This window comes from Prunus mume, linkage group LG4, assembly GCF_029339155.1.
Source record: "Prunus mume cultivar Tortuosa linkage group LG4, ASM2933915v1, whole genome shotgun sequence".
Lineage (NCBI taxonomy): Eukaryota > Viridiplantae > Streptophyta > Magnoliopsida > Rosales > Rosaceae > Prunus > Prunus mume.
In genome coordinates this window covers 21,447,488-21,470,461 of record NC_142701.1, presented here as the reverse complement: position 1 = coordinate 21,470,461, position 22,974 = coordinate 21,447,488, and the positions used below count along the sequence as shown (strand labels likewise).

Sequence of the window (22,974 nt, the reverse complement as noted above, 5' to 3'; positions counted from 1 at the left end):
TAAATCCCGAATGTATGGGGATGCAAATGAAATCATGAGAAAGATCTTCCCCTGTTTTATGGACAGCCGTGATATATAGCGGAAATGTTTTAATTCATTGGAACATGCTAAGTCCGAGTAATATTCTAATGGAATTTGTACAAACCAAAAAGCTAGCTACTGGTACAAAAGATTGTAAGCTGGTAAATCATGTATTCTTTGAGTATCTTCTAAAGACAGCTCTCTTTCCAGCTGCGTCCTTGTTGCTTGTAGAACATCCTGAACGATTGAAAGCAGCAAATTAAGGGTTCTATTGTGATTTCCTGATTTGGAGACCTCATGCAGAGAAACAAACCAATTTGATCTAATTTCACTTGAAGTTGTGGATTAAAGAGATAGAGAGAGAATTACATTAAACTGCATGTAGGACGCATGCATTGCAAGCCACTGAGCATCAACCATTTCAAAAGCTATACAGTATAGTACATCAAAAGCGGCTTCATCTTCTGCATGCAAATCATAATCCAGGAGGTTAAATATCAGAAACCAGCGCAGTTTTTTGGCAGTTCTCCAATTCTTAAAGGCAGTTGAGCACTGTAACCCAATAAAGACATTTGAGCATAACCTTGTTTGAGATGTACATTTACCTCCTAATAATCTCACGAAATTTATTCCTGGAAGACACCTTGGTTTTGCTGCAAAGTAGATCAGCAGACAAGGAAGATTCAGGAATAATTAAGATTCGTTGTTTTCATTTATAAAAACCTTGTGTAACAAATGATAGCGATATTGAAACATATCTAAGTTATCCTTAAAATCCCAGATTAATTTTTCTGAACTCGGTGTTGGGACAGATCCTCAAGAAAAAGATAATGCAATCATTTCAAACGTTTGAAGAAAGAAGATGATTTCAAGTTGATGTAAAAATAAAGGTGATTCTGTTTTCTTAAATATGACAGAAAACTAAACATGATAGGATAAGCTTCATGGTCTACATATTTAAACTTCTTTACAAACCTGAGCAAAGATCCAGCATTTTAATCAACATAAATGATATGTTTATTCCGGCAACAGCAAAAGGGTATTCCCAAGTTGCTCGCTTCCCATCTTCCTTGAACAATAACCTACGGAAAGACACCTTCATTTTGGATTTTATAAAATTAGTATTAACTCATTTTTTGTGCACTTCAGCAATTAGGAAGGTAAAACACAAGGGCTTGGAGGGGGAGCCAGAAAAGGAAAATATGATTATTTGCAGGACCCACACAACAGGATAGAAGGCATACCGGATAAGTCCTGGCGAAAAACAGCAAGTTCTCTAGGGAGATAAAACCGCAACCCCTGAAGAGAGCATTTTACTATAAGAGAACTGTAGAACAAACTATCCTACTAACATTTCCTTTTAGCAAAGTCCTTTCTGATTCATGAAAATCATGAAACAAACTATAATTCAATTAGACATACCTAAAGTCAGTAGAAGGGTTAGAACCTTGCCACCCCATCTCTTTCCACTGCTCAGAAATTAAACCTTGCAGAGCAACATCTGGAAAGGCAGCACGCCACAATGCTTTCAAGGCTTCCTGAAGTTCATATAGAATAACATAATCTAGTCAATGATATAGCACCAAACACTTAATAAAAAGGGGGAGGGCGAAGCAGAATGGTAACAACGTAAGAGCAGAAAATTATGCACTTCTATTGAAGATTCAACATGAAAAAATTAAATTGAAAAATCAAATGGTGTAGTCGTGATAGCAAGTTGTTCCTCAGCAGCTAAGATTTATTAGTAAGCCCTAGTAGTGATAACCCCTATCAGACTCAGATTACAGATAACGAAATAACCAATGAATCGTCATCAAATTTAAACATAGCTCAATTAAACCAAATTAAACCAGGATAACAGTGGATAAAAAGTGAGGAAAAAAAAACTGATTTAGCACCAGCATGAAGAATATACTTGATGATCAGGGCGATTCTCATCAAAAGGAACTTGTAATCGTGCTTGAAGCCTCAAAAGTCTCTGTTCCTGTTTAGAAATTGAAAATTATATTGGAAGTCCGTCAAATGGATGACAGTGAAGAAAATCATTTCAGGAACTTTAAAAATCAACCAAAGCTAGAAGTGCATGTTTAAGTCTTCAGTAATTCCAAGAAAGTTCCTAAATACTAAGTCTGGTATCATCTATCAGAAATATTGTATATGATGACATCAAGATGATAATTAAGACTGAAAAAATACCAACTTGCATAAACCACATGAATGCCGAGAATCAACACGTTATACTATTCAAACACAATGGCAGTTTCTCATATAGTTAAGTAGTCTAAGTAGATGGGAAGTAAGAGATGCAAGCTTGCATTCATTGATAAACTCAACATCAGAAGCAAATGTTAGCAAAACACTGGAAACAAAAACCACTACTCGCTTCAACTATATACCTGAAGAGGACTCAAAGAGTAGTCACCATGCTTCTCATTTCGTTTGTTGCTTGAGCGGGTAAACAGTCCTGTCCATGATCGTGGTCCAACCATAGCATTAACTGCAACCATTAAACACTTGTTAGTGAAATATGAGAGTTTGTGTACAGAGTGGTATAGGATCATAAATGCACATTTTATTACAAATTTTTGGTAGCTTAACAAGAACATGGTCAGTGTAGCATTGGTACCAGTACATACAAGACCTATTATGTTTTAAGAGATTTTCTTCAAGCTCAAAATGCATACAATATAACAGATGAAAGATGTCCAGGAACTAAAGGCGTCCTATGAGACACACTGTTAGTGAGATTTTCTTCCTCATTTCCCAGTAAATTTTGTCGACATAATTAGTGAGGGAAAAAAAATCCATGAGACACACTGTTCCTCTGCTAGCTTAAAACTGCCAATCCAGGAATCAATCCAAATTCCAAATAGAGCCACCAGTATTCACTCCACCATGAAGATATTGCTATATCTAACAATCACATTTCCCATGACCTTTAAGTTCATTGTAAAATACCAAACTTGTGGTAATGACGTACAAGGTCTCCTCAAGAGACCTCAAAATGAAACAATGAAGGTTCAACCCAACTATCTATGTTATTTCAAGTCAAAGGAGGAAGTGACAAAGTGTTATGCTATGCAGAAGTGTCAATCAGTTACCAAGAAATAAATTTCTTTAACCAATACCATCTTGTTTCTGTTAAGTAGTACTAGTAGAAATTGGATGAGCAGTTCATCATGTATGACAATGAAAAGTACGAATTAAAGAAATATGGAAATTCCGTTACATAATAAAAAGAAAATTAAGAGTATTCTATTGAAAACTTGAGAGAGAGAGAGAGAGAGAGAGAGAGAGAGGGAGAGAGAGAGAGAGGGTGTGGAACCAAAGAAGGATTGAATTGGAGAAAAAAAAAATCAACTCTACTCACTAAAACATTGAGCTAACTGCGATTTGACATGAGTTGAATCATGTGGCCATTCCAACTCCCCATCGCGTTTCTTATGTCTACGATAAATTTCATCCTCATCAACCTACATTTGATATTGAAAAAGGCATTTCAGTACTTATAAATCGTTGCATAACACAATATAGCATAGCAAAGGTTTTGAATTCATGGATAGATCTCATTCACTCAAGTGTCGTAACATGAAACGTTTAGAAGCTACAGAGCATGTAGAGCACACAAACAAAAAAGAATTACTTTAACTTGTTAAGAAATGTGGCAAACGCAACACAAAATAAAAACTTTTGGTTGATGTACACACTTGATAAAGAAAAACAAAGCAGCAGACAGACAAACTATGGATTCTGATTACCAACAAGGCTGTCATGAGTCATTAGAAGGCTTGCATATCAATAAGCAAAAGATCATCAATTAGAAAATTGAATCAAAGGATGATAATTTCACTTCAGAATATGAAAATACAGACTATTAACCAGTGAGCAATCCTAAGGGGCTGTAAATCACCACCAGCATTGATCTACATTAATCTTCCATACACATACAGAACAACAAAGAGATGGGATGGATAGTTTACTCTGTGATGGGAAGAGCAAGAAGGAAAGCATTGCCTATGCTTCCTTAATCTCATGAGGGGGGCCAAAATCCAGAGAGGGAGAGAGGGAGAGAGAATCTTTCACCCTTTTTAACCGAAAGCAAAAAGGCATAAAACAAAAAGGAATTTGAAGAAATATGGGTGGCAAATGATTGCACCCAACTCATGCTCTTCAGTCTTCTCCTATAATTCAACCTCACGATTATTGAACTTTTCTTTGTCTACCCAATTTACTTTAAATAAAGGCCGAGAAAGTCAAGGAATGGCATATTGGTATAAATACAGGGGTGCCCAGAAGCTATGAAGATGGGAACTTTCTAAAGGGAAAAGATTAATGGCACAATTAAAGGGCTTTTTTTGCATAATTTATGATGGAAAAGATACGCAATATATAGAAAGATTGAAACTTTGATGAAAAGGTGAGGTGGGTACCTCTGCACGCATAGCATTGACATACAAGACAAATATAACATTGCAACATACAAAGCTATAGAGAGAGAGAGAGAGAGAGAGAGAGAGAGAGAGAGAGAGAGAGACATAGGGACATAGACAAAAATACCTGCTATGGCATCTGAGGAGACATGTTGGCGGTGGTGGTGTTGTTGGTGATGATGTTGTCACGACGGGGCCCACTTGAAGAAAGTGGTGGTGGGAGCAGGGCTGATACAGAGAGAAGAGGAAGTAGGATGGCATTATCTTTTTTTTTTTTTTTTTTAGAATGAAAAACTTTGCATCCAAAAATGGAGTCTATAGGGGTTGTTTTCTCTCAATCCGTCAATGGCACTGAAACCAGTCAATTTCCTGCAAACCAGCCTAGATACTAGCTATCGGTTTGGTTGCTTCTTTTTTAACCTTGGTGGTCCGTTCCTTGTGGCCACGCACATGCGAAAATATTGTTATTCCAATTGGCTTACTGCTAGCATGACTCGTTTAACGAATCATTTTTGGAATCCTCTTTGGATCTATTTCCTAACTTGCAAATTTTACATATGGTACAATGTACAAACAATGTGTTTCTAATGAGAAAATCTTAAAAAAATTCTAATCATGATTTGTAAATGTTTGTGGATCACATCACCTCATTGCGAGGTTTAACAAATACACATGATCATTTTAAGGGTTGTTATTTGTTACTTGAAGTCGTCACTCGAGGTCATAATGTGTCAACAAGATAGAATTTTTAGAGTTTAAAATGTGCACGACTTAGATAACTTTGTAATTTGTTACATAAAAACCGAAAAAACTAAAGGCGCTTTTTTCAAACAAATTTGAAACCACTAAACATCAAAAGGAAATTCCAGGTCCTGGTAATTTCATAACATTAACCATCATCAGTAACAAACTCTCTGATTACAAAGAGGAGCAATCTTTCCCTAGCTAAGAAACTGGAGTAGGGTCCAAAAAGAAGACTGGGGACACTATGTTAGACTAAAATTGACATAAAAATTAGTTGACATTTGAATCATATGAGCATGAACTAAGGAACAGGATAAGACTTGTTATGGCACATGCACTTGTAAGCCATGGGACATGTCTCAGCCTCTGCGATTGATGCGCAGAGAAAGCTCACCATCACAAGCCTACATGGTGAGCAAGATCCACAAGCATGGGAACAATCTGGCAAGCTCGACCCTGCCACTTGGAGTGTATCTGGCCCCCTAATTCTCTTATAACTAATTGGCCTTCTTTCTTCCACTGCACCCTCTCTAATTGTGCTTTTTGGTATTAACACTGAAGACTTCAGATGGCGCCCATGACCTGCATCATAATTAATCAACAGAAAAGGAAAATTAGAGAAATGTTTAACGATAATTACAATTTAATCACAACCAACAATTTTGATAGAGAGTATTCATACGTGAGTGAGGCCGAGCTATATGCCTAGCAGACATGGAATTTGGAAATAGAAGGAGAGCAACCATAATTGCAGCTACCCAAAGTGAACCCTTCATGGATTTTTCTTGAATTTTTTTTTTCTCTTTTGTTTAGTGACTAAACTTATGCAAAAGCTAGAGAAGGTCTTGAGTGATTGAGAAAATGGTGGAAAGAAAAGGTTGAAGCAGATGAATATTTATAGAAGGCAGGACCAAGAAGAAAGTATTGAAGCAAATCACAGGAGTAAGTGGTATGACAAGAGAAGGTCACATGAAAGACACAAGATTGCATGCTCACAGTCACAGATAGTCACAGGACTCAAGCTTTGCTTTTGTTGGGTTCCATGGAAGAAGGGTGATATGGCTAGGCTCAAGAATTTACTGAATTAAAATGGTGCTTCTTTTACGTGAACTACTCTGACTCAGACCTTGGCTCACATACATTATACATACCCATTAATGCAAGTTACATTAATTAATGTATTCTACAGAAAATTAAAAATAAAAGTTAAAAAAATTGAAGGCCCAAGGTAATAAATTTGGTAACTGAGGGTCTGTTGTGACTGCCATTAATAATATGCGCTAGAATCTAGATAGCTGCTATGTATTTGGTGAACTTAAGAAGCTAGGAGGATCTATGGTCCTTCATGGACCATCTCAAATGTGAAGCCACTTTGTTTGATGTTTACTGGCAAGTGCCAATGTATCACTAGCCATAAAAATTCATTTGGAACATGCATTGACCTGTACAAGTCTTGCCAACCCTTATAGAAGAATCAACCTAAAAGCCTAAAAGGCCGACTGCAGCAGCTTGACCAGGGCCGGTCCTGAGTTTTCAAAGGCCCAGGGCGAAAATCTAAATTGTGCCCTACACACATTAATCACTAATACTAGTATACTTCTTGTTTTATCAACTAAGCATTGGGTTTTTTGAGAAAGTATTTATTCGAAAATATTTTTAGACTTTGAGCAATGTCGTCCATATTCCTAAATAATGAAAACAAATGTCCAATTATGGATACCATACCAGTGAGTCAAAGAATTTCAAGAATGCAAGTCAAGCCAATATCAAAGAATTTCTTTTAAAACTCTCGTCATGAATCCTTTGTTCAAAATTTCAGATTCATCTCAATATCCTATTCTAAAAATTATGGAAAAATATTAAATCAATTTATAATAATATAATATAACACTTATTATAATAATAAAAATTTGGGACCCCTTTGAATAATGGGCCCAAGGCAGTCGCACTAACTGCCCCTGGGCAAGGCCGGGACTGAGCTTGACCCTATTAAATTATGTGTGTAGATATGCATATATAGCTTTTGGTATTTGGTGGCCCTTTTGCTCAAGTTTAGTTGATAAAGTGCTACATGGGAAGTAAGGGACTTGTAACTTAAGTTGTTAAGAGCATTTATTTCTGTCTTCCAGGTCTTAAATTCAATTTCCCCCTTTCCCAATATCGTTTGTATTAAAAAAGAAAAAAAAAGTGATACATTTGAGAATTGAGAAGATATAACATTCATTACGCTTCTTTTTCTTTTAATTCTTCTATTAACGCTATTTTTAATTCCCTTCTTTTTCTTTTACTAAGACTTTTTAAAGCAGTCCTCGTGGAAAAGGGCTAAGGATTTTAAAAATCAATTGCAACATTATCACTAACGCTTGGACATACTCACTCTGAGTCAAATTTAGCCAATTGTATCGACATTGAACACGAAAATATCATATATATTACCGATCTACAAATTTTTTATGACAGGGATCGTTTATTATATTGCTTTTCCTTGGGGCTTCCAACAACTTCAAAATAAAAAACAAGGACAACACAAAGGTACATATATTGGCTCTTCTAGATAAAGACTAAAATATTTTGCTTGAAAATCATCGAATTCTAACATATGCTGACTACTTAAATTAAAAAAATCCAACTACTTCTTGGTCAAAGGTCAATAGTGGGAACTACCTGATTACCAGGTAATCGAGTTCACCCAAAAACAAAATTACTCTAGGTCTTTGCTCTAGTCTTTTTTTCCATGTCAGCATTGAAGGTTTGGTTGGACCTCCAAAAAAAAAATCACCATTTTATGTATATGAATACGTGTCAAGTGTTGAGAAGAGTGATGAGGAGAATACACCTTGAATTAAAGTGGTAAACAACAATACTCTCCCAAAAAATTTCAATTGTGATTTGTGACTATATTTGACATGCCACGATGCTACTTATCATTTAACAAATCGGTTGGAAATGCTCTTATAGTTAATTGGTTAACCTCCTTTTACTTAGGTCATAAGCTAATGCTTATGCTTTATATTTTCCACCTTGTGAAAAATCCAAAATTATTATCGAAACGCCCATTCCAACTAAAACTTAGGTATAATCTCCTAACTATGAAGAGCCAATAACATTCCCTAAGAATCTTAGATGGAGGATCACAAACAGTGGGTTTGCGCCGCGTGTAATTATGTGGTAGTAGTAGAAATAAATATTAATGAATCTTCCTGGTGGTTGTTGAGCAATATTTGACTTGCTATTCAAACATTACAATTGGCCTGCTAGAGGGTGGTGGCGCCAGCCAAGAAAGAAAAAAAGGAAAAGAATGAAATAACAGTCAACGGCTACTTCAAAAGTCTCATTCAAACAACTAAGAAAACGTGTAGAACCAAAAATAAAATTCTCTGCTTGATATTTGCATATAAGTTAGCAACTGAACTACCACAACAACCCAAAACTCTTCTCCAGCTTTATTTATAAATCTCATCATCAGTGTGTGCTCAAATTATAAGCAAAGCTATGAACGGTCTAGTCCGCGGCACCACCGCCAGTTTGAGCCGGCGGTTCGACGGTTATGAGCCGCTGGATCGAGTGATGAGAAGTGCAAGCAGGCGTGATGTTCGGCGGAGGAGATCAATGTCGTTTAAGCGTAAGAAAGTGGCACATGTTCCATTGAGAAATAATGAAGACAGAGCCAAGCAAAAGCGGCAGATATTTCTCAACTCCTACAAGTTTGAGTCACCCAAAAAATCTCAACGCTCAAGGTGTATGAAGCTCAACAAGGTGGCTCGTAAGGTTAAGACGGTTGTGGCGAAGCTAGTGTCGTCGTTCTTCCGAATTGGAGGTTTCCGATCTTGTAATTGTCGTTTGGCCATCCATGCCTCCTCCCCAACGCCTCGTAGGAATTGATACTATATAAGCTAAAAAAGTAGACATTGATTGCATGGGTAAATACTCTTTACAACTAAAATTATAACTTCGAAGAATCATCGGATTCCTTGTAAAAAGTGTTTTTCGAGCTATTAATGAAGTGTTAATTATAAGTAGCAAGTTAGGAATTCATTAGAATTCGTTATTTATGGATAATAAGGCGATCAATTTGATTTATGTAATTCTCTATTAATTTGGATTCATTACATCGAAGGCAGTAAATTTAGTGGTACTTTGAGCCTAAAATAGAAAAATGAGGAAACTAAAGATATAATTGTTTGAACCCAAAAAAATCGGTTTGACGCACAATTACAATACAAGGCACTGTCAATGTTTGACGATATCCACACACCACACAAAATGTAACAAAGTCCTTAACCAATCGAAATCACCATATATCCCAACAAAAAATCCCACCACCCCTTCCTTGGCACATTTACGTTCGCCTCCAACTTCATAATCCAGCTGATAATCATTAGATTGAAGAAGAAGAAGAAGAAGAAAGATCAAGTGCCCCTCTTTCTTCTTCGATCTTCTTATACTTATAAGTACAACATATGCATATGGATTAAGTAATTGAAGGGTTAAGTACGTGCGTACTCAATTCAATTGAAATCACTACCTTAAGGAGTCATACCATTAAATATTATCATATACTATGCATTCTGCCCCTAATCACCCTCCACCGCCCCCATACGTGATGCTTCAAGATCAGGGTGCCCCCGGTCACTATCCAGGACCCCATGGTCGCAATCCTCCCCGGTTCAATGGCCAATACCGCCCCAACGGGCGCCGCAAAAATACTTGCTTGAGGTGCTATTGTTGTTTCTATTGTTGCTTTTTCATAACCCTAGTGGTGATCATCGCAGCCGTGGTCATCAGCTTCATCATAATTAATCCGCACGTGCCCGAGTACAAAATTAACGACTTCTCTGTCAAGGCATTCAATCTCACCCCTGATTTCAACCTCAACGCGCATTTTGTGATCACGGTAAAAGCTGAGAACCCTAACAAGCAAATCTCCATCATATATGGGAAGGGCAGCAGTGTAACCCTCTTGTATTCGGGGAAGAAGCTTTGCTCTGGGAATGTACCAGATTTTACTCAACCCACAAAGAACACGACCATGATTAATGTAGACCTCAAAGGAGACTTGAAAGGGAGTGACTTTGGAGGCTCCTTGGGAGAGTCACTCATGGAGAAAATGAAGAGTGATAGGATCCCCTTGACTGTTGCGGTCAGGGTACCTTTAAATGCAGCGATGGGAAAAATGCACGTGTTGAAAGATCCAATGGGGATTTATGTCAACTGCTCCATGGTCGTCAATAATTTGTCCCAACCAGATAAGAAAGTAGGGATTTCAGACACAAAATATGACGTTGATTTTTCATATAAGTTCAAACATTGATGAAAACCCCAATGTTATACGAGGTGGGAAGTTGAGCATTATGTTAGCTATATTCTAGCTAGCTCGCTGCTTAATTTCTGCAGAGGGAATTTCAATGGCAGGGTTAATTAATGTGTTGTTCTTACACAAACAAATGTAATGCACAAAATTATTGTGTCTCTTACTTTAGCAATTTTTTTTCGAGCACGAAATTATAAATGGTATAGTACATATGTGACTTTGTTTGCACATTATTTGGTGTATTTACTTTTGTACAAGAACCGTTATTCGATCGATAGTTGCATCCCAACTACGGAAATTTTATGTTCTTCAGTTTAAGATGTTGTTGAGAAACCTTCAAACTCCATCGTGGAGGTCAAAGCTGCCATCAATTACTTCCAAACAAAGAACATGGATGAGCTCGTCAAATTCCATTAATACGTGGAACAGAATTTGACATTCTTCTTCAGTTTTAAGATAAGAACACGTTAATTGTTCCTTGGCTCTCTCTACTTGTGATACAAAATTCTCTAAAAATATCTTGTAGATTTGTAATGCAGGTACGAAGAAGCTTGAATCATTAGGGAAGTAGAACTTCCATTAGGGCCAGGTCCTTGACAGGATTACTTCTACAAGATGTCTTAAGTTGGGCTTTCAAAAATAAACCCATTAAAAATTTTACAAACAGATCGAGGAGGAAGTGGGTGTGCCAATTTTATTTTCTTTTTCTTTTTTCTTTTCCAATTTTAATTTTACAATACATATGCTTTCTTTTTTTAAGATTGTATTTATAATTCAACCAAAAAAGTCACTAGTCACAAAGGGCTCCTCCACTAACGTTCACGCTGGATGAAAGAAACTCTGACATAGAAACATATCATATGTTTTTTAAGTTGAAACAAATCCTATATCATTCTATTGTAAAGTAATTCAGTGAATTGTTCTTTCTATCTTTTTTTTTTTCTAATTAAGATAGAAACCTGGCGACAGAAAAGAAAGAGTCTACAGGGGAATTTCTTGTTACCTTTTCTTTATTTACTTCTTTCTTGGCATCTCTAAAGGGCATATCTCTCCATTTTCTTTAATTAAAGAATTTATTTTAATTGAACCTTTTCTTGATCCTTTGGTTGGCCACGCCACAGGTCATGACTCTTCTTGATAACACGCACCTACTATATTCTCTAGTGAGAGAGACTGATTTCGTTCCCATGGGTCACAAGAATGGCAATATGGCATTGAAAGAAGATAATTAAGGCCCAATTAACCTGCTTAAACACTTTCTAAAGTAAGTTTACATTCAATAATATGGATGGAGAAAATTAACATTCCCGAGCTTAAATTAGAAATATTGGATGATGGTTCCGCCACTGTGCAGCGTGCACTGGTGAGTAATTATTAGCACAAAAGAAACATTATCAAAGAAAGTTGTGAGAGTCAGCAAGTCACCTTTTTTTTTTCCTTTTTCTTTTCTTCTTATAATTGACCTGCATCATTGGAGCTTTACCTTTATCCACAAGGCTGCCTCCCCAACTCATCCCCCCCTGCAGCTTGCATGCTCTGTGGCATCAGTTGGTCACCAGCCCAAATATACCTAAACTAGTTTATGAGAGAGAGAGAGAGAGAGAGAGAGAGAGAGAGATGGGTTAGATTACCTATTCCTTTTGAGTCTTTGACTGAAAAAACTGCCAACCACGCAGCCATTTTGCATTTGTTTGGTGAAGCATCTTGTGTGCTACATTTTTCTTTTGGTTTCTTTTTTCACTTTTATCCGACAAGGATGAGAATGAGCAGGTGAGGATGCAGTGTCAATGCTTGTGTGTTAAGGTTCTGTACAAATAAATGATGTTCATCTTAGGCAAATTACAAGGGTGGTCACTTCTGGTGATCCAAAAGAGACCCCTAATTTAACTCAACCATTATCTTTCAACTTTAAAAAAGAAAAAAGAAAAAAAGCAAAAATGGAATGAATGAAATTCCATTACACTATTCATGGATATTATGGATTTTTCTGATATCAAAGTTTTCATAACCCATTTCTGCAATTCATCTTTTCATAACTGACCCTTTTGCCACTGAAATCTTCTAATTTTACCACTTCTAAGTCAATGAGCAGGAAATTTCTATTTTTTATTTCTCATTTTGTCCCTTTGAGACTCTGAGTCTTCAATTATATCATCATTATCCCTTTTTTTCCCCTGGATTGTCTCTTCAATGATCAAAATGATTATCATTTTTTGGGTCTGAACACACACAATTACCAAGATCACAAAGAACCGGAGCTTTGCAAGAATTTCCAACCCCATGTACACTGCTCTTATAATGTGGCTTCCATAGTGGCCTCACAAGTGTCCCAAAACGACTTTCTAGTGGTAGTGGGAGCAGATTTTCCAGGAGACCGACAATGAAAGAACTGTCTCGTGCCTCTCTTTCTCTCTCCCACTCTTTCTCTCTCTCCTCTCTATTTCAACCTTTTCAAACCCACTCCTCCTAAATAGGCAACATAAACAACACCCTCTAAAGTGAATCCAACTGTCATGTTGGTTACTAGTTCTGCTGCCTGCTTGTTTCTGTCTTTCACCTTTATCCTCCGTCTTTCATCAACTCTCACAAACTAAAAATGTCTGTCTTTCTCTCTGTTCCATTGCTCAAGCTTTAGCTGCAAATTAAGCTGGTGTTCCTCGTACCATACTCTTCTTTTTACCTTTGAAACAGATAAAACAGAGACAACCCAACATGTTCGACATCTTGTTCGGGTGGCGAAAGGCTTCAAAATGGTACTCAGATATGAAAGTTCAGAATTTTTTTTTTTTTGGTTGGGTTGTTTTTATTGGGAGCCAATTGTAGTTGCTTGTTCTGCATGTGCATGGTCTTATTGTTGCAGCAAGAGGCTGATCAAACAGGTCCAGTGCCGGCTCAAGTTGCTGAAGAACAAGAGGCAGACAATTGTGAGGCAATTGCGCGAAGACGTGGCGGAGCTGATCAAACATGGCCACGAAGACAAAGCCTTCAACAGGGTAAAACCCGTGATGGAATTCATTCATTACCCTTATGTCAAATCAAGATCCCCATGACATCTCCTCTGTTTTCTTCTTTTTTCAATTACTCGTGAATTCTGTTCTGGGGTTAGTTCAAATTTTGCTGATATGGAATCTGGGTTTCCCCCAAGCACGTTTTGGTGATAAAGTTTAGAGGTTAAAAGTGTTACCAGGAAATAAATGGATGATGCCAAGTACTTATCTGTAATTTTTAGGATTGTTTTGATCTGTTTTTTTTCTCATTAATTTCTCTAGTTTTTGTTTTTGTGCTTTTCATGCTAAACCCATAATTTATTTTCGGTCTCAGTTTTGTGTTTAATCTTGACTTCATTTTTGTTTTGTTCAGGTTGGGCAGATAATCAAAGATGAATGCATAGTGGCAGTGTATGAATTGTTGGACAATTTCTGTGAATTCATCCTCATCCATCTTCCTTACATCCGCAGACACAAGTATGCCTCGAATTTCCAACCACTTTGCTTCCCCATCTAATGATCTGATTTTTTTCTTTCCTAGTCTTTTTTGTTTTCCCTTACTGTGATTTTAAATGATAGTATTCTTCTGTAATTTGGTGGTTCCAGGGACTGTCCAAATGACATAAACGAAGCAGTTTCGAGTCTTATATATGCTTCTGCAAGATGTGGGGATCTCCCTGAGCTTAGGGTGATCAGGAAGCTCTTTGGTGAACGATATGGGCAGAAATTTGCAGTGACTGCCCTTGAACTATTCCCTGGGAATCTTGTGAACCATCAGGTTGTCAAGTTGTTACAATTTGCAGACTATTTTAAGGGATGTTTCTGCTTATTTCGTAAGGGCTCTTCGAGTGATGCATGAATAGGAGAACTAACAAAATCCGAAATCACAGGTGATTGAGAAACTCTCCCTAAAGTCAGTGACAGATGATATGAAGCAAATATTGGTCAATGAAATAGCCAGGAATTACTGCATCAAACCAGAGGTTTTAGCAATTGAGTACTATTCTGAATGGCAACAAAAGGTAAGTGCATACTTCTATCAACATAGTTAGACAAGTTTACTGAACTTAAACTCAAGTCCTTTGTTTTGTGAACCTTAGGTGAAAGAAATTAGCGGACATAGAGTACTTGATACAGATGTTCAGACATATAATGAAAGAACTGAAAGATCTGAATTGCAAATTGTAAATGTGGAGGAGATAGAACGAGAAGTCGTAGATGTTGATTCTAATGTATCTAGTACTTCTGCTGGTTCTTCATTAGCTATGCTAGTTGGCCCAACTATATCAGAGTCTTTAATGCATGATAAGCCACAGATGGAAGAGAATTGTGCTGTAGTTGATTCTCCAAGTATGTCTACTGTGGGCACTGAAGAAAGTCAGAGCAGTACTGTTGGCAGCACGACAAGAGACGGAGATATAGTGATTTACATGGATGACATAGAAGAAGTTCAATCATTTACAGCAAGAAGAGATGGAGACTCCCAGGACCAAAGAATTTTCAAGTTCAAAGCTATCAAACCCAAGAGGGAGAATCTTGACAGCAGTTGTGATCTTAGTTATGTGGATTGTTATGAAACATGGAGTGAGAGTTCAGAGTCAAAAAGCTCCAGGAGAAGTTGGAAGGGAAGTGGGAAAAGGCCGCGGAAGAGATCAGTGAGTCAGGAAAACCAATGCTTGAAAGATAATGAATGTTTAAGTTACTATGGCAGAAAGCAGCAGAAGAAAACTCTGGTGGGGGAAATTGAAAGTTCATATTCTGCACAGAAGTGGCTGAAGCAACCTTGTCACATGAAAATGGGAGCTAACATTTTGTCATGCAAGTGTGGATGTGATGGAAAAAGACTAAGCTGTGGCTGCAGCCTTGAACATCCATGTTACTTTTGCACTGGCAATGGCAACAATGTTGCTTGTGATGTTCTGCCATGGAAGCAAAAGAGAGGAATTACAACTAGGGTGGGAGTTTCAACTCATGGCCGTGAAGTACAATTGAACAAGGGAATGGAATGGCCTGATGTGCCCCAGGAACCAATGAGGAGGAGGAGCTGTGGCAATGAAGCTATGGTGTACAATGTTTTCACATATCCAGATCACCACCAACCAAATATGCGAAACAAAGCGCTCAGAGAAACCGCGGAGGAATTGGAATCAAGTATTCAATGCAGGCGTGCCTCGTATAGTTCCACCTCTCCAAATGTGGTTAGTTCTTGGAGCGCAAGAAAAGAAATGGTGCCTCCTTATATCAGAGCCGTGACTATGCCACCGGAAAGAGCAAAGGACAATCACAAAGATGACTTCCAACGATCCTTTTCGGATGCCTTCCAATATCCCACTCATGTTCACCCCAAATTGCCCGACTATGATGATATAGCAGCTAAATTCATGGCACTCAAGAAAGAGAGACTGCAAAGTAAGCCTCATTGCAGCAACAGGCAACTTTAGCTTAGCTGAGCACAAAGGCAAGTCTGCACTGTGTAGGTGTATGAAAAGGATCACTACAGCTTTGTATTCGTTCAATTCAGTTTCACATTTCTATTACTGAGGATCTCTAGTTAATTTTCTTTCTTTTAGCCACTGCCCCTAGAACAGTTTGTTCTTATATAATGATATACGGTAGGATTAATAACTTTAGCTTAGCTGGGCTAATCTGCTAGAAAATTTTACTTTCAGTGGGCCTAACCTAGTCCAAAGACCTTTTCTTTTACACAAAAACGATATCGCTTTAGCTACAAGCCTCTTCTTATAAGACAAAAAATTTCAAGTACACAACATAAATATCTACATGGATTTGTTGCAACCTCCTCATATTTATATTTATTGTGCAGAGTGGACCAGGTTTCACATTAATTCCAATAAGCATTCCTCTCAGTTTTCACATCAATTTCATGTGTGTAGCCACCATGTTCCAATGAACAAGAACAACCCCACACAAAACATGTCGCATTCTAGACTCCCAAGGCATGTTTAAAACTATAAAACAAACCCAACCAAGACTGGGGTGAATTTAATAAACAAATCCTTATCCATGGATAATTAAAATATCGTATGAGAACAAACAGTAATTGGAATTCGATACGACGTCGCATTTGGACCTGTTTGCATGCGCAAGGCAATGCGTCCAATGCGCAAGGAAACGACACGGCGTTACTACTGGGCCTCGCCAATGTCTGCAAAACCGTCCTTTTTCGGTTGAAACCGAAACGTGTCTGTTGGATAAAATGGAAACGTCTGTTTTGAAGAGAAGTAAAATAAGATGAGAAATATCAGAATTTTGTCCCTCTGTTGATTTTACCGGGTTCCTGTATGTGCAAATTTCAACCACATTTGTACATCTCATCTCGCTCCACAAAGGGGTAAAAGAGTAATAAAAAAAACAAAACTTAAAAGCTAAGAACAACTCGAGTAAATTAAAAACAAAAAACCAATAGTCTTGATCTCTTCAATGCCAACAAAAGAGCTGATCTGAGCCGTCAAAACTGAACCGTTTTCCTTTCACCGCTCAGGCCACTAAATCAAGCCCCAGCTCCATTTTACACCCGCCGTCGTCAGCTGAGGACCTACCGCCTAACCCATAAGCATCGATCCTCCTCTTCTTCACCGGAACCACGTGGTGCGCACGTGACTGCGGTTCCAGCCCCAGCGTTAGCTCCAGAGCCAACTCTCCTTCCTGAACCGGCTCGCTCCGCTTGAGAGCCGACTCCGGCTCCGCTCGAAATAACAGCTCAGCCTCCGCCGTTTCGGACGAAACCATGCTCTCCGTTTCCTTGCTTTCGCCGTCCACGTTGGCAGCCGCCTCGGACTGGTGACTCAGCGACGACTCGTGACTCGTCGACCGGTTTAACTCGTCCGCACAGCACCCCACGCAGCTCGGTTTGGCAGAGTCGTCGGCTCCGGAGCCCGACCCAGACCCGACCTTGCTGGGCTTGGGCTTGACGACGGACCTCTTGAACCGGTACCGAGTCTTAGCCTGCTTCGGCTCGTTCGACGCGGCCGAGTTCTCGTCCTTAGACACGTGGCGAATGTCGTAGGCCTTGAGAGGTGGGCCATGTCCATCAGCGGCAGCTTCAGATGTAATCGAGGTGATCGGCTGGCCCTTCAGCACGGCTTCTACGGCGGCTTGGCAGAGCTGCCAGCTTCCGGACCACAGCAACCCCACCGACCCGTAAATGGGGTTCACAATCCGCCCGCATGCCTCGTATAACAATGATCGAAAGATGGCTGTAACAGCAAAAAGGAAAAAAAACCGTTAGCTCCAGTTTCTGTTTGTTTCTCGGGAAAAGAGAATGCGAGAAAATGCACAAAAGACAAATACTGACCAGGACGGAGGTGTTCGGGGCCGGCGTTGATGAGGTTCATGAGGCCGGCGCGGCCGTAGAACTTGGCGAGGAAAACGGTGGCGTTTGCTTGGGACTCGGGGCTCTTAATCCACTGCAAGCAAGGCCTGATGCTACAATTCTCACTGCAGCCTTTGCGGAGTATTCGGCATCCATTACAACTCATCCGCATTTTCGCTTCTTCTACTTGTTGTTCTAAACACGAAAGACTGATCTTGAAAGAGCAGAGAGAGAATAAAGATGGGATTTTTCTTGTTGGGTTTTTGGTTTGAGAGAGAAATGGTTTTGGGTTTTTGGATTGGGAGAGAAAGGTGAGGTATTTAAGTGGGGGAGGGAGAGAATACGAAGCGCTGCTGGGTTTAACCAGGTGGTCTGCCCACTGGGGGGAGACGCAGTTGTTTTTATTTTATTTTATTTTTCTACAAAGGGAAGGACACTGGTTTCCACATTCAAGGAGGGTTGGCCTTCTCTCTCTCCTCCTATCCTCCTATCTATCTATCTCTCTTGAACTTGAACAACAATTTACTCTATTTTATTCCATTTTCATTATTTTAATCAAACTCCCAATTTCCTCCACAATTCTCGGTCTCAGCGCGTGACGCCAACTCCCAATTAATGGGAGTCCTTGGATGTTCTCATTGGGGTGGGGGAGCACAGCCCTTGTTGGGATGAGTGTCCTTGGTGAGAAACAACTTTGGTTCTCTTGTTATTTTTACCATTGGGGTGGGACAAAGGGGTGAGGGTATAAAGGTCATTTGAGAGGATGAAGGCCAAAAAAGATGGACAGGTGGTGGGGAAGAGGCATGCAAATAGGTACAAAAATGGAGGAAAGAAGAGAGCGGCGCGTGGCAGGCACGGTGAGGTGTCAGAGTGCGGTCGAATCGCCACATATGAGTGGAGTGGGGCCCAAGGAAGTCGATTTGATGTTTTTTCGGATTAAAATTAAAAAAGTAAAAAATGAAGGAGTAGAAAAAGGCTGGAAAAGAGCTCCTGGTTTTCGGGAGGTCGTACTGGTTTCGGAAATAAAAACCGGGTGAAGTAGAAAACAGCGTACCGGTTTCCGGTTTTGGTACGGGACTGTGGGCGCGCTACGTGACCCATTCGCCAACGGTTTTGGAGGGTCTTCTACGTTCTCACTCGCACAACACTCATTTTCTATCTTTTTTTTTCGTTTTCTTTTATAAATTACAAAACTCATGCTTATCCTGTAAGACAGGACGCTCAACTTGATTAGTTTACGCCACACCTGCATCCAAACACCACTCCCCACGTAACTCCATTTCGTTTTATTTTTTTTAAAGGGAGGTGAAAAATGAAAAGCCACACCAACCTTTTCACACGCTGGTTTTTTTAGTTTTTAGTTTTGGGTATATCCGATACTAAGAAATGGACAGCTTTCAATTCAATCAATATCGAATTCATGTTTTGGATTGAATCAAATTTGGATCTACGAGATTATTAGGTCATGTCTGAAACATTAATTTCTCTATTGATAGAAGGTTATAGAGAAAATTGTTAGCATTCCTCGTAGTGTAATCTAATTTCTTGTCTATATATTAGTTTGTGAGTAATTAAATTAGATAAACCACATTAGAGCATGCATTGGCTAAATATTTATAATCATATCTACTCCAAATAAGTTAGTTCAAAGAAAAAAATAATAAAATACCGAGGTGGTTTTGCAAGAGTACGAGTTTGAACTATAATATTTGTGTAATGTGTATAAATTTAGTATATAGTCCTCTCCATTTCTATTTTATCCCTCCTAATTCCTCACCAAATGTATGCGATAAGTGGGCGGCTAGAAAGACTTGGAAACAAATGAATTCCAGCTTCCTACCACATGCGACAATTAATTGAAGGGCATAATGTTGATCAGCAGAATATTTGAATATTTAATTGGAGAAGGAAAGGGCTTGGTGAATCTTCTGGAAAACCGAGGACAGACGAGTGGTTGAAGAGAAAGGTGGTAGATCAGTTTCATGTACGAGGCGAGGCTCCAAAGAGGTGGGTCATGGACATCACGGGGGCAAAACGACACCGTTGCACCTATCTAGGAGCTTACTTAGCTCCCCGTTTTTAGGAGGCACCAAATACCATTACCACCTTTCACAAAATCTGTGTCCTGTGCAGCTGTGTTGTGCCTACTCTCATTCATTTCGTTGAAAACAATGGGGAAAGGATAAAGTTGGTGACTACGAGGTACCCTCCTAAATTGGAAAATAATCTTCGTCGCATTAAAAAAATGATTTGCACTTTAAACCAAACCATTAATTCATTCATTAAGACGCATGTTATGATTATTAATTGAGTTTCATTTTCTTTTTCCCCATTTTTAGTCGATCGATGGAAGAAGTTCAAGCGTTATTTCTGTCCACAAACTGCTTGATTAATTAAGGTTTATAGAATATTAAGTAGTTCGTTTTTTGGGCCTTATAAGTTAGGTCAGTTAGTCATGACAGTGAATCTATCCCTTTATACTTAAATTTGAGTCTCATTTCCCGTAAATTGAATTAATTTAGAGTAATTTATAGCTTGTATAAAAAAACTAATCAAAGATTAAGTACCAGCACTAGCCATCTAAAGGGGAACAGCTTGCGCATGTCATGTTTGATTAGTCACAACTTGCATTATCATATATACATCTTTCCCAAATAAATAAAAAACAAGTTGTAATATCATATATTAATTCACATTAGTTAGTTCAGGGTTCATGTGAATTTGTACACAAGATTTGGAGCGTCCCGTTTTCTTTTAATGATGGTTTGCTTAGTAAATAATTAACAATATTCCTTGTAATGATGGACGCGCAACCACATTGATTAATTAAGTAAGTTTTCATGTACGATTGTAAATAGGAACAATTAATCAAACATTTGCATTAGTTTAATTTAAGTTGGCTTTCTTGCAAAGGATGAAATCCACTAATATAGTAATTTAGAATAAATACTCTTTTAGAAAAAGTCAGGGTTCGAATCTTAGCATTCTAAATTCGATCAGGTATGAATCCTATTCATATTTATTTACAACCTTAATTATTGTTTTCAACTCCCTTTGAAGTTTGAACTCAAATTAAATCAAATTTTTATACAGTATACGTAGCGTGAAAGACGATGTTCATGCAAGTTGCAAGAATTTCATTACCTGAGATTTTGTACTATCCCACGTGATTTATCAATTTATCTGAACATGTTATTGCAAATTAAGTGGCGCTAATTACACCCATATTTTATGTAATTTGCAGTGTGCTACAAGATGGAGAACATGTAGGTGAAGGTAAAAATTTAAAAAGAGGGCACGTGGTTGATTGTGTTTTCCACGGAAAGGCGGAAAGTTTATTCTTCTCCTAATTAACTATGTAATTAATTTAATTGCCTGACGCTGAGAAGTTGGAAGACAAAGACCTCAGTGCATTATTTAAAATATGAACATAAGTTTGGCATCTAATCTTTTGATCCAACTTGGTGGGTTCAGATGAACACTAACAAGAATTACAACAACCAAACAAGGTCTTGAAGTGATGTGACTTTTGTTATACGATGTTGTTTTTGTTTATTATTTATTTCCCATCAGATTAAAATCGTATCTAAGTATTTAAAAATTCGATATTATCCTGATAGGCACAGGTACGGGCACCAAACCAAAGGGTCTTCTTCTTCCTCGTTCTGATTCTGAAGCAGACTGTGATATACGTGTAGGGCAAGCAGAAGGGATGGTGAAAATGTGCCTCCATGCACAGGTCAGGAATAGAGATGAGATGTGAGGAGAGAGCGCGTGGCAGAGGGAGGGATCAATTGGCTGCCTGTCCAATCAGCCATGTGGGATGGTCGTTGAATTGAAAATGCAAAAGAGCATGCCTATTTCCAAATTTCCCAAATTTGGTGTCACAATTGAGCTCCTGGTTTTTGGGAAGCTTCTTCTCTCTTTGTTTTCAATCCAATGGTCAAAATTGTCAAGACGCTCAATACCACTCACTCTCCCCATTCCCTAGTTTTTATTTTTTTGTTTTATTAGACAATGATTCCATCAAGGGACTTAAGTCTGTGGGCGCCTCATGTTCAACAGTAATACGTAGGTGTAGTAGTTGTGGCTCTACCTATAAACAATCTCATTCTTAATTTCTATATTCTTTTCCTCCTAAGTTATATTCTCATTAATTGCCTTTGGCCTTGATCTAGTATTCAATCTTGAATAATGATTTAGGTGTTTCTTGTGAGAGATATTAGGATGAGTGGTCCTGGTACGAGTTGAACTATTATGGTAACCGTGTGCGTGAGTTTCCCTTCTTCTCTTTTCTAACTTCGGCAAACATTTATTAATTTTTGAAGTAATTATTCTTAAGTAAAAAGTCCACATTAACTATTAACAGCAAAGGATAACCATGGGCCATGGCCCAAAAGAAGATAAGAGATAACTCAGCGAAAAGAAAAAACACTAAGGACAAGAAATGTAGATTACTATTTTACCCCTCATACTCTGGTCTATACGGAAAAGCAAACGGAACACACGAGAAGGTGGAGGAAAAAGCCGTGGGTTCTGAAACACAAGAACACGTGTAGGACGGAGAGGAAAAGATGGAAAATGTGGCATCCATGCAAATGCAAATGGGCTTCAAAAACACACATGGACACCACGAGAACAGCGCGTGGCGACCACGTCAATTTGTTTCAGAATGTCAGAGTCCACCCCGCGTTACGTGGAAAAACGTCACCTGATTTTATTTTTATTTTTCTCTCCGCTCCGTCACAATTTTAACTCCTAAATTTTAGGAGGCTGTTTATGCAATACCGCTCTTGGTTGGGTGGGGGTGGGTCTATCATCTATGGGCGCTTTCTCATCAAACCCAGGACCCAGCCGCTACTACTTTTGTTCTTCTCGTTTTATTTATTTATTTATCGCATATTGCGTGCCATACAAATCCAAGCACACAATATTTTGGTTATCATTGAATACAAAATTCAGCGTTACATTAGAAAAATGTGTTGACTGTGTTGATTAATACTCTACTAAGGTTCAATGTATTGACTCAGCTCTGGTTCTTACATGCATCTGTGTTTCCAGCTGCTTTTTCTTTTTCTCTTTTTCACATCTTCAATTTGTTGGCTCGTTATGTCTCTTTCCTCCTAATTAGGTGTATTTGTTTTTATA

General features: G+C 38.5%; 6 protein-coding genes across 10 annotated transcripts; 3 read left to right on the top strand and 3 right to left on the bottom strand.

Moving 5' to 3' along the window:
• Positions 1 to 74: 74 nt before the first annotated feature.
• Positions 75 to 4,837, bottom strand: LOC103329686 (ELMO/CED-12 family protein). Of its 5 annotated transcripts, none has more exons than XM_016793651.2 (10): positions 4,579 to 4,837; positions 3,392 to 3,494; positions 2,418 to 2,518; positions 1,937 to 2,005; positions 1,444 to 1,559; positions 1,266 to 1,320; positions 997 to 1,117; positions 627 to 674; positions 391 to 485; positions 75 to 258 (listed from the first exon to the last, which is right to left on the bottom strand). In XM_016793651.2, the coding sequence occupies exons 3-10, from the start codon at positions 2,508 to 2,510 to the stop codon at positions 157 to 159; spliced, it is 699 nt and encodes a 232-aa protein (XP_016649137.1). In that variant the 5' UTR covers positions 2,511 to 2,518; positions 3,392 to 3,494; positions 4,579 to 4,837; the 3' UTR covers positions 75 to 156. The 5 variants fall into 5 exon arrangements, 4 of the variants coding, with proteins under 4 accessions (XP_016649137.1, XP_088907530.1, XP_008230408.1 ...); XM_089051404.1 differs by lacking the exon at positions 4,579 to 4,837 and adding an exon at positions 4,452 to 4,527; XM_008232186.3 differs by lacking the exon at positions 4,579 to 4,837 and adding an exon at positions 4,002 to 4,436.
• A 485-nt stretch (positions 4,838 to 5,322) lies between these two features.
• On the bottom strand, positions 5,323 to 6,125 carry EPF1 (epidermal patterning factor 1). The gene is made up of 2 exons (XM_016793745.2): positions 5,878 to 6,125; positions 5,323 to 5,777 (listed from the first exon to the last, which is right to left on the bottom strand). Exons 1-2 carry the CDS (start codon positions 5,969 to 5,971, stop codon positions 5,497 to 5,499), a joined length of 375 nt encoding a protein of 124 aa, XP_016649231.2. The 5' UTR covers positions 5,972 to 6,125; the 3' UTR covers positions 5,323 to 5,496.
• Positions 6,126 to 8,610: 2,485 nt separating this feature from the next.
• Positions 8,611 to 9,236, top strand: LOC148918150 (uncharacterized). The gene has a single exon (XM_089049533.1). It carries the CDS (start codon positions 8,688 to 8,690, stop codon positions 9,075 to 9,077), a length of 390 nt encoding a protein of 129 aa, XP_088905659.1. The 5' UTR covers positions 8,611 to 8,687; the 3' UTR covers positions 9,078 to 9,236.
• Positions 9,237 to 9,372: 136 nt separating this feature from the next.
• On the top strand, positions 9,373 to 10,748 carry LOC103329716 (NDR1/HIN1-like protein 6). Its single transcript, XM_008232214.3, has one exon. It carries the CDS (start codon positions 9,757 to 9,759, stop codon positions 10,504 to 10,506), a length of 750 nt encoding a protein of 249 aa, XP_008230436.1. The 5' UTR covers positions 9,373 to 9,756; the 3' UTR covers positions 10,507 to 10,748.
• Positions 10,749 to 12,709: 1,961 nt separating this feature from the next.
• Positions 12,710 to 16,062, top strand: LOC103329684 (uncharacterized). The gene is made up of 6 exons (XM_008232184.2): positions 12,710 to 13,259; positions 13,367 to 13,499; positions 13,867 to 13,970; positions 14,100 to 14,271; positions 14,384 to 14,515; positions 14,594 to 16,062. The coding sequence occupies exons 1-6, from the start codon at positions 13,219 to 13,221 to the stop codon at positions 15,932 to 15,934; spliced, it is 1,923 nt and encodes a 640-aa protein (XP_008230406.2). The 5' UTR covers positions 12,710 to 13,218; the 3' UTR covers positions 15,935 to 16,062.
• Positions 16,063 to 16,753: 691 nt separating this feature from the next.
• Positions 16,754 to 18,306, bottom strand: LBD41 (LOB domain-containing protein 41). Its single transcript, XM_089050854.1, has 2 exons — positions 17,809 to 18,306; positions 16,754 to 17,710 (listed from the first exon to the last, which is right to left on the bottom strand). Exons 1-2 carry the CDS (start codon positions 17,996 to 17,998, stop codon positions 16,992 to 16,994), a joined length of 909 nt encoding a protein of 302 aa, XP_088906980.1. The 5' UTR covers positions 17,999 to 18,306; the 3' UTR covers positions 16,754 to 16,991.
• Between the last annotated feature and the right edge of the window lie 4,668 nt (positions 18,307 to 22,974).